This window comes from Tursiops truncatus, chromosome 10, assembly GCF_011762595.2.
Source record: "Tursiops truncatus isolate mTurTru1 chromosome 10, mTurTru1.mat.Y, whole genome shotgun sequence".
Classification (NCBI taxonomy): Eukaryota; Metazoa; Chordata; class Mammalia; order Artiodactyla; family Delphinidae; genus Tursiops; species Tursiops truncatus.
Genome location: NC_047043.1, coordinates 61962772 through 61973476, shown reverse-complemented (window position 1 = coordinate 61973476; position 10705 = coordinate 61962772). Strand labels below are relative to the sequence as shown.

General features: G+C 46.1%; 1 protein-coding gene across 1 annotated transcript; it reads right to left on the bottom strand.

Moving 5' to 3' along the window:
- Positions 1-6979: 6979 nt before the first annotated feature.
- On the bottom strand, positions 6980-10152 carry CRIPTO (cripto, EGF-CFC family member). The gene is made up of 6 exons (XM_019946632.2): positions 10118-10152; positions 9276-9301; positions 9059-9193; positions 8486-8600; positions 8291-8400; positions 6980-7092 (listed from the first exon to the last, which is right to left on the bottom strand). The coding sequence occupies exons 1-6, from the start codon at positions 10150-10152 to the stop codon at positions 6980-6982; spliced, it is 534 nt and encodes a 177-aa protein (XP_019802191.2).
- Between the last annotated feature and the right edge of the window lie 553 nt (positions 10153-10705).

Below are 10705 nucleotides of genomic sequence, written 5' to 3'. Positions count from 1 at the left end.
TCTAGAGGTGGTTTGCCTTGTTAAGAAAGTTTCCATACAAGGCAGTACAGACTCGAAACCCTGATCAGTCACCACTGCCTGTCCCCTTGGTGACCGAATGCCTCCTTGGCTGTACGCCTGGTTATATATTTGTGATACCACACATTTTATCCATGGCATTTGCCTAATAAAGACTGGTTTTATGTGCAATGAAGATAAAGACAAGGACAGCTGGTTTACCGATGACCGATGGCCACCCCAGGCACTTTCCCTGCTGGGTACATCTTGTCTTCCCTCTGCAGGTGACAGCAGCAGCTCTGGCAGTTACCTTGATCCACGCAGCTCAGAAGCAGCGGGCAGTACCGAGCCCTGGAGGCCAGGCGGGCTCAGGATCTGGCCAACTTCTTTACTCCTCACCTGTGTCTGGTCCAGGCCTCTCCTGGGTCCCAGGGGACTTGGTGGATGCTCAGTCACTGCTGTACCGTTGTCATGACAGCAGCTGGAGGAAAGGTAACATGTGGCTCTGAGTATGACCTTAGGCCACCTGCCTTGCCCCTTCAGCTGGCTGAGGGCTCTAGTGGGGCCTAACACTGTTTTATAAGGTAGCTGAATAAACATCTGAAACCCTGATTAAAGAAGTAAGAGCCCCAAACACAAAACCTTCCAAGATAAGAATATAGGACAGGGCTCCTTCACTTACTCTTTTAAAGATTTGTTTGTTACCTACTGTTACTGAACCAAACTTGGGTCCACTTGCCCTTGCACGATAAAGCCAATCTACTGACACTGGGTGTGATGAAGGAAAGTGCAGCGTTTATCGCAGGGCGCCAAACAAGGAGTCCAGGCAGCTAGTGCTTAAAGAACCCAAACTCTCCAAAGGCTTTCAGGGAAAGGTTTTTAAAGATAGGGCGAGGGAGAGGGTTGAGGGGTGTGTGGTCAGCTCATGGACATTCTTCTAATTGGTTGGTGGTGAGGTAATTGGGAGTCAACATCATCAACCTTCTGGTTCCTACGGGTCTAGGGTCTATGTGTTGGTGGTCAGCATAGAGTTAACTTCTTCCCCCTGGTGAGATTTTCAGTGTCTGCAAAACAGCTCAAAGGACATGGTTCAGAACACTATATATAGCCCTTGAGAAGGAACTAAAGTTCCCTGACTGTTTAATGGCTAAACTATTATTATTTTGTCTTGCTTGACTGTTTTCCTTTGTTTCTGCATTTTCTCACTTCTCTGATTAAATTTATTCTTTGGAACTCGGGGAGGGCCTGGGAGCCTAAAGTTTTACTGCAAACAAGAGGCAGGTGGAGGACATGGTGGGGGTCTGTACTGGGAAGGCCCCATAATGTACTGCTTGGTTACATTACTATGTGCTAAGCATTTTTCTAGATACAGCAGTGAACAAAGCACAGGAGACCTCAGCCTCATGGAACTCAAATCCCTGTCCTTGTGGAGTGACACAGACAACACACAAGTAAGTATGATGACAATGAACCAACACTAGGATGAGAAAGACCTTGTGATGGAAGGTGTTGGGAGGGGTGACCTTAGAGAGGTCAGGGGTCTCTGAAAAGAAAACCTCTCAGTGGGGCCCCAAATGGTGAGGGTGAGCCCTCATTGAGGGGACCCCCATTCACGTCAAAATGGGGGAGCCCACAGTTGGGGTGCTGAGTTCAGGGAGGAAATGCCTGGGCTTTCAGACGCCGGGACACAGGGCTGCTATCCTGGTGGGTCAGAAGAGGGCAGCTGGGACAGAGAGTGGAGTCCCAGGCAGCTGCTGTTCCTCCTGCCTCCAACCTGGGCGCCAGGAGGTGGGCCTGGTCTTTGCCCTCACCTTGGGGAAGGATGAACCCCTCTACCTGCTGGGGCCACCACCTTGGGCAGGTGCAAACATTGTTTTCAGACAAGAGCAACAAAGAGTGAGCTACCCTTGACATATTCAGGGAAATCAGCTATTGGATTTTAATCCAAATGTCTCCCGAGGTGGAGGCGGGGCACAGAAAGGCTTGGGTGAGCCTGGCCACCTCCTGCCACGCCGCGTGTCTGGCTCAGGAGTGGAGCAGAAGGGCGCTGGGAGCTGAATGAGTTGCCCTGAGGTGTGAACTCAAGTTACTCAGCACTGTTCTGTGGGGGTTGAATTCAAATGTTTTGCCAAAACAACTGCAGAAGAATAAACAAAAGGAAGGAAAGTAGAAAGGGATACAACCCTCTTAATAATCCAATTAAAATGAGAACCTAATCTGCCTATTTTCTTTTTTTTTTGAATTTTTTAAATTTATTTTTTATATAGCAGGTTCTTACTAGTTATCCATTTTATACATATTAGTGTATATATGTCAATCCCAATCTCCCAGTTCATCCCACCACCACCCCCCTGCCACTTTCCCCCCTTTAATCTGCCTACTTTCTAAAGCCATTGCTTTAGAACCAGGCCACGTGCTCAGCACTGCCCTGTGGTTTGGCAAGGAGTGTTCAGCACACGCTGCAGCAAGGCAGCCCAGGGGAAATATTTGGAAGAGACTTATAGGAAAAGAGGTGATTAATGGGAAGCATGGTGGTAGGACCTCCCCCACTCCCTTCCAAAACATTTCTTGAGCACCGCTTACATGCTGGCACAAGTACCACGGGGACAACGATGAACAGACTGCCCGGGCCCTCATTCTGTCCACAGCACGTGGAGGCACAGGCCTTTAAGGCGACTTGCTAGCAATGGGCGGGGCTGAGACTTGCTTTTAGGCTGTCAGAGTCCAAACCCACTGTGTTGGGAAAAAGACCAAAGTTTGGATGGCCAGCTCTTGGCAGCCTGAAAAGGTGTGTCTGCGGTTTCCTGCTCTTCTCCATCCTGTATAAAGGCCCTTCTTTCTCACCACTCCTCCTCTTCCCAGCAGAGGCCCCACCCAAGAAGGAGGCTTTTCTCCCTGTGTGCCAGGAAAGGGCTCCCTTGATTTCTTCCAGGTCCAAAGGGGAAACTGGACCTTCAAAAAAGTTATCCGAGCCGCTACATGATCTCCAGGAGCACGCTTGAATGGGTGTATGTATGTATCTATTGAGCTACCTTTGGCTCTGAACCTCCTTTTGGCCATTTTTCAATGGGCTGTTGGAACAACTTGCTTCCCAGTGAGAGCACCTGCCCCAGTGATTGACAGACGCCAAGGGAAGGGCCACATCCATCTCAAAGAACATCAGTCAGGTCTGCCCACCTAGCAGTTTCAAGTTGGAAGGAGGCTGGGGACTGGTAACATGGCCATATGGGGAGAAGGTGCAGTCTTTCCAGCTCTGCACACTAGGTGTGCTTGCTTGCCCTGCAGGCCAGCGCACACCGGGCAGCTGTTATTCCCTCTCCTAAGAAGTGAGATGAGGCACAGCTGAATTCAGAACTAGCCCCAAAGAGCTCCTCTGAGTGACTCTTGCAGAGAAAAGAATAAGCTTCCATGCATTTCCCGGGCTGGAGGGCACATCACCAGTTGCTATCGCCTGATGCTTCTCACTTGGGGCTTTTAGGGGCTCATGGAGTTACAAAGCAGTTAGTCTTATCTCCCTTTGTAGACTTCCCTCCTCCTTCCCCTGCCCAGAGACGGAGGATTCTTGGACGTGGGGGTGACACTGACCTTTGGCTAGGCTGTGCCTGTGCTGACAGAGATGGAGCCAAGACTCAGCAACTGTGAGTGGAGAGAGAGCCGAAGCTTCAAGGCAAGGGTCTTATGCAAAGGATCTAACCATCTTTTGTCTGGTGGGACTGTTGACATTTCTGTTTATAACTGATGCATTTGTACAACCGGGACACACTTTAGAGGGGGAAACACCCTTTATCCAAATATCCAAGTACTATAGGAAAATGAACATCTTACTTTTCACAATACCAAACAAGATTTGATTTTCTTTTCATACACATGGGTTTTATTTTGATGGGCTAGTCTGGTAAATCCTATAATAATGTCAGTTTTTCTGATTGACATTGATTACATGATTTATCATGGCTTTTTTTTTCTTTTTCCAAATAAAAACAAACTGGAGTGATTTGGAATTACAATAGATAATCTCTCCCTTGTCTTTTTCTTTTTTTTTTTTTGCGTTACGTGGGCCTCTCACTGTTGTGGCCTCTCCCGTTGCGGAGCACAGGCTCCGGACGCGCAGGCTCAGCGGCCATGGCTCACGGGCCCAGCCGCTCTGCGGCATGTGGGATCTTCCCGGACCGGGGCACGAACCCGTGTCCCGTGCATCGGCAGGTGGACTCCCAACCACTGCGCCACGAGGGAAGCCCCTATAAGGCTTTTGAGGGTGGAATCTAGAGTCTTTTGCATCTCCTTGCACACCATTTCCCAAAATGTACCTCTGGTTCATGATTTTAGATGGCATACAGGTGAACGTTATTATTTTTTTTAATTTCAAGACTGGTATAAATTATCCAGGGCTTCACAAATGCAATTGTTTGGGACGAGTAAAAAGCACTTAAGTGGATCGATGTTCAACATCACCAGTCATTAGGGAAATGCAAATCAAAACCACGTAAGAGGGGCTTCCCTGGTGGCACAGTGGTTGGGAGTCCGCCTGCCGATGCAGGGGACACGGGTTTGTGCCCCGGTCCGGGAGGATCCCACATGCCGCGGAGCGGCTAGGCCTGTGAGCCATGGCCACTGAGCCTGCGCGTCCGGAGCCTGTGCTCCGCAACGGGAGAGGCTACAACAGTGAGGCCTGCGTACCACCAAAAAAAAAAAAAAAAAAAAGGAATGAAGTTCTGACACATGCTACAACATAGATGAACCTGAAAACAGTATGCTAAGTGAAATAGACCAGTCGCAAAAGGATATACACAACTCTACTTATGTGAAGTGTCTAGAATAAATTCATGGACCCAGAAAGTAGACTAGTGCTTGCCAGGGGTTGTGGGGAGGAGGAATGGGGAGTTAGTGTTTAATGAGTTTCAGTTTGAAAAGATGAAAAAGTTGTGGAAATGGATGGTGGTGATAGTTGCCCAACAATGTGAATATACGTAATGCCACTGAACTTTATACTTAAAAGTGGTTGAAATGATAAGTTTTATGTTATGTATATTTTACTGCAATACACAAATGAGTTGATGTAAAGAAAACAATTAAGCACAGGTGATGTGGCCCTTATAAGGTAGAGTGTGAATGCCCAACTTTGGAAAACACGGTCCAGCCTTGCCCACAGTGTGGTTAGGGATTACAGGAGTTGCATGCAAATGAGAAGCCTTCTTTCAATACTCTGTTTTTTTCTGTTTAAAATTTTTTTTCTATTTCTGGGCTAAAAAATGTTTTACACTACTTTGTGGTCAATAGGAAGGTAGAAAGAGAAGAAATGTGACATTTGTTGAGAAACTTTTTGTGCTAGTGTTTTATTTTGTTCACTTCATTCTAACAACACTGTGGTGTAGGGACTAACCCGGTTCAAACTGGGAAACTGGGCCCCACTGCCAGTAAGTGAACAGAACAGCCTTCCCCACTGGGCGGCCCACCCTCACGCTCTGAGCTCTCTGGGGTATCCCTCACTGCTTCCCTGCCTATCCCATTTTCACCTTCTGTCATAGGACATTGAAAAAAAATTCCACTCATTTGGAATTTTCCGTGGATCCAGCAGTACATAAATAACGGAAGCAAATCTTGTCCCTCACAGCAGAACACACACACTAAAGCCAGAAACAAAACTGGGCACCACTCTGAGCTCTTGGCGCTTCCAGATTCCTCAGTTTTAAGCCTGTTGTAGTCATCTCGTTCCATATGAAAACAAATATACGCCCTCACCGTGGAAAACAGAGAAGTGCAGAGGAAAAAATCCCACCACCTAGAAATAACCACAGTTCACACATTGGTCAACGTACTTCCCACTTTTACTGGGCAGACCAGATACATATTTTCAAAATGGGCTTTACAATGTATAGTTTTATCACCTGGCTTACAACTAAATATATTGTGAACATTTTCTCTTTTACCACTGTTAAAATAATTGCATAGTATGGAGAAATCATAATGTATTAAGCACTCTTAATAATACATTGAGGGAATTTAGATATAATTTTTTTTCAAGGACTTTATTCTCTTTCCAAATCCTTGAGAAAACAGGTGTCCTCGTCTTATACAGCTTCCTACTGATGATAGAAACTTGCCCTTCAACTTAAGCTTTTTAATCTGCTTCTCTGTACCATCTGATCAATCAAGTAATGCATTTTATTTTCTCAAATTTCTCATTTGCTCCCACTTTTCTACCTAGTCTCCCAGGGATACACACACATTTCCATTACTCCAGCATCCTGTCTCTCACCTCTGATGTCTGCCCCCTCCCTTCTCCTTTGCTCCCCTTACAAATGCTTCCTTTCCTTTCATTTTCAAGATACTTTTTAAAAAATTAATTTATTTTATTTTATTTTTGGCTGCATTGGGTCTTTGTTGCGGTGCGCAGGCCTCTCGTTGCGGTGGCTTCTCTTGTTGCGGAGCCCGGGTACTAGGCGTGCGGGCTTCAGTACTTGTGGCACCTGGGCTCAGTAGTTGTGGCGCACAGGCTTAGTTGCTCTGCGGCACGTGGGATCTTCCAGGACCAGGGCTTGAACCCGTGTCGCCTGCATTGGCAGGTGGATTCTTAACCACTGCGCCACCAGGGAAACCCTTAAGATACTATCTTAATTGATTCTGATCACAACTCTATTCAATGCTTTATGCTCAGTTCCACATTGGGAGTAACCTTTAATAATCTGTAGATAGAATTCAATTGTTTAAAAGAAACTATTAATAAGCCCTTGGTAGAGTTACATGTATCAAGAAACACAGGACTTGGGAACAAGATATGGCATTTTTTTTTTTTAAGTAGTTTTTTGGAGAGGGCAGGGAAAAGGAAAGTAGTTGGTACTTTAAGGAAATGTTAGGGACCATAGGGAAATCTATTCACCATTTCAAGACTACTAACAAATGATCATCTCTCAGTTGGGACATTGGAGAGACAGCCTTTAAAGGTCATGAAAGCTGCATGGCAAATGCTGCACACAAATGTGGGTTAATAATAACTTTGTATAGCAAGGCAGATGCCAGGTAGCATAAAAGCACATGCAGACAGCGCTAATTCTGGAGTCCCGGAAGCTGTGAGGTGCTCATCCATCACATGGCCATCTGGAAGGTAGAGACACTTGGTCATTAAAGGAAATCCCTCGGGCACTTTATCCTGTTGGCAAACACGTGGCACATCTACACGAACCCAAAAGCAGTTAGGGCCCAAGATTTGATGAGTACGATGTGCTTATGGGATCAACAGTACCGATTATGTGCACTTAGACTCCCCTGAGAAAATATTGCGACAAACTGTTAACTTGATCTTCCCTGGATACATGCTCTCACACCTGGTAACCTACCCCAGCCGGTGACGCCTATAATTGCTGGCGTGTGGCAGAACTTGGTTAGGCTCTGATGCTAAGGAGACAGCACATTTTGCGTCCCGAGTTCCAGGGAGAAAATATGGTCCCCACCTATCCAGCCATTCCACCCACACCTTCCAGTCACCTATCCTGGGCCTGATACCCAATGCAAAAGGAAAAGACAATCCCTGCCTGGATTGGGGTCCCATGTTGTACTCAAGGAAGCATTTGTTTTCATTTTCAATTTGTTGAACATTTTCAATTTCTGACACATGCAGGGTTAGAAGTAGGAGAGGTCTCTGAACTAAGGTGGCCCTAGAAATCTGGCTCAGGTTGGGGTAGGGAGCAAACCCTCTCCTCTTGTTCTCTTCTAGGTCCCTGCCCTTGTCATTGTTTTCCTCAAATCAGTAAAAATCAATGAGGTGAAAGGGTTATGAGACCAATCACCAGGGGGCGCCCTAGAGGGGCCTTTTAGGATCCCTGAAGAATTTCCTAAGAAAGGAGAGTGGGGTTAGTTCCTCTGGTGGAATTTAAGGGCAATAATTGGAGTTGGGTGCCCCCAACCCTGCTGTGGGGTGGGCACTGAGCTGCCCCCCTGGAGCCTGTCTGGGTCTCCCTGCCCAAAGAAAGGAACGCCAGAGAGTGTCTCTTCGTGTTTAAGAGGCCAAGTCTTTTCTTGTTTATTTGCCTCTATAGAATTTCACATACTGTAGAATGTCAAATAGACTTGAAATAACTCTCCACCTGAAAGGCAGCACGACTGGCCACATATTGAGGAAGTAAATATCAAGGACACCAGGGCGACCATCCCATCTGGAGTCCTTGATGCTTTTACAGGGAGAGCTCTGGCTGCCAGTCTTCAGCAAGCCATGAGGTAAGAGGAGAGACCCTGTTAATTAAGTGTCCACAGGCAACTAACTAACCTGAGAGGGCAAAAGGGGCAACCCTTTGCTTACCACAACCAGGTAGGAAAGGCTGAGGAAAGCAGCGGAACTGGCCGTGCCAGCATTTACACATGGAACACTTTCTGGGCAGCCAGGTGTCATGGGGCACAGATCCACAGTTCCTGAGGATGAACGGACATGCGGGAGTTTAAATCCCCACCTCTCCTTCCCTCTCCTCTCCACCCCCAGCCCGTTTCAGTGGCTTACTCTTTGCGCATGTCATGCTCACAGTTCCGTCCATAGAAAGAGGGGGGGCAGGCACAAAAGGACCCCAGCATGCAGGTTCCCCCATTCAGACAGCAGGTTCTGTTTAGCTCCTTACCTGAAATGTAAGAAAAGTGGCTGAGAGGGTGGAAGGATTGAAAAACTGAGTTCCCGTTAACCAAGGTTAATATGACGGTAAGGACTTAATCTCCCCAAGTGTTGACAGATGTCTATAAACATTGTAAACCTAACAGAATAAGACTCTCCTTTTTAGTGTTCCTTTGGCTACCTGTGCTTTTGATCAGAGAAATCTTTTTTCATGCATAAGCCAGTGGTGGTACCTGGAGTCCCCAGCATGAAGTGGGATCAGGTGAGGGAAACTGCATTCTGCGGAGGTGAAGTACACAATGCCTCTCTGGCCCCCAGAATCAAAACCAGTCCAACTATTCATCTGCCCAGCTCCAGAACCAGGTGCCCACTGTCTTAGGTGAAAGAGGGTCTAAAAGATACTCAGGAAACACGTGAAGGACCAGGATAGCAATACCGCACTGTAGATCTAAGGCAGGTACACCTTACTGTTCTGGATTCCCATGGATGGTACAAACTGGGAAGGCCGATGACGAATTGCAGGCTCCTCCCGGGACTGAAGGCCATCGTCTCTGAAGGCCAGGTCTCCCTGTGATGGGCGGGCAAGTTCACAGTGGCCCAATCCTGAATGACAAAATTAACTCCTTGCGTCTGTATTTCAGGCCACGTGAAAATTGCTAGTGATCAAAAAAGCAAAGTCTCTTACCAGTGACTAATCCCAGTTCAAATGCTCTGGAAAAGGCCAGGATCAAAATCATACTAGGAAGAGGAAATCAGACCTCCATTAGGAAAACAAAGCAAATAAAATCCCTTTGAATTACCTGGGTCTTCTCATCACAGGACCACAGACCGCTAGGGAGAAATTGTAGAGCACCACTTTCCTTTTTTTCTTTTTCCTTTCTTTTAAAATGGCTGACTAATTCACGTAACAACACAAAGAAAGATGATGAGAATAAAGTCCACCTAATCTCCAGCTCTTTCCAATACGTGTTATTACTTCTTAGGCTGTGTCCTCATATGCACATAATTTTAAGTAGGTATAAATCTTTTATCTTCTATTTCACATGTTTTTTTCTCCTGCATATAGTTTTCATATAGGAATTTTAAATGCCTGGATGACATTCTATGTAATTTATGAATTCCATTTTACAAACTATTTCATTTAAACCAGTCATTTAAAAGATGTTCAAGGTTTAAAAAAATTTCCCATTATTCTTAACGGTTCCCAAACATTGAAAACTTGCCTATACCTTTAACCTTCTCAGAAGCAGATTCTTAATTTCGTTGTAATATTGACCTTTTCTAACAAGAGAGTAGGAAAACACTAGTCATTTCAGAGGCAGAGCCAGTGACCTGTTTGAAGATGTTAAAAGCCAATAGCAAAGGTGGATGCAACTTTAAGTTCCAGGTCTTTTGGAAAAACAGCAGCACTGTTGGCAGCTCTTTAAGGTTTGAACGAGATGAAGTCAAACAACAGAGAGGTGTAGGACATGTTTCCTAAGCTGGGAAACTAGTAATCAAAAGCTCACACTCAACATTGGTTCATACCTGGAAGAAAAGCGCTCCATCTTTCTTTGGTCCATGGCTCCTAACAATTTAGAAAGAAAAAGATATTAGGCTGGCTTTAATTCACAGTCATTGCCAAAACACCCAAAGGAAAACGTTGATTTCTTGAAGTGAAAAATGGGCATTTAAGGAGAAAAATATCCCAGATGAGAAATATGGTCTCCGCAGAAGGTCTCAGAAGCAGGAGCCAGGATGCCGGAAGAAACTGGGGGGTTCCTCAGACAGGTCGGTCCTAATAAACGCTTTGAATAAAACCTTCAGGGAGATTCTCCTTCCTCAGCCACAAGCCCCAGGGTGGCGGGGACAGCCCTCCGGTGGGCGGGGAGGCGGAGGCCCGTGCGCATTACAATGCCGAAACACTCGGGGGTGGAGGTGAGAGGCGGTGAAGCCAAACAGAGAAAATGGAAAAGGCCATTCTTGTAAAACTGTTGTTAATTAGCCCTAATGTCTCTATCATTAGTTTCGAGTTAAAAAGATCAGATTTACTCTTTGAAAGAAAGAAGAAAAAAAAAGCAAACCAATTACTCTTAACGGGGTGGTGATTCCAAGTTGGAGGAGTGGTGGAAAGTA

What these genes read in the sequence shown, in the direction of transcription:
- CRIPTO (XM_019946632.2), bottom strand. Translation starts at nt 10,152, where the DNA reads ATGGACCAAAGAAAGATGGAGCGCTTTTCTTCCAG. An exon ending in TGAACTGGGATTAGTCACTG is followed by an intron (nt 9,194 to 9,275) that starts GTAAGAGACTTT and finishes TTTGTCATTCAG; the next exon opens with GATTGGGCCACTGTGAACTT. An exon ending in GAGCATGACATGCGCAAAGA is followed by an intron (nt 8,401 to 8,485) that starts GTAAGCCACTGA and finishes GTTCATCCTCAG; the next exon opens with GAACTGTGGATCTGTGCCCC.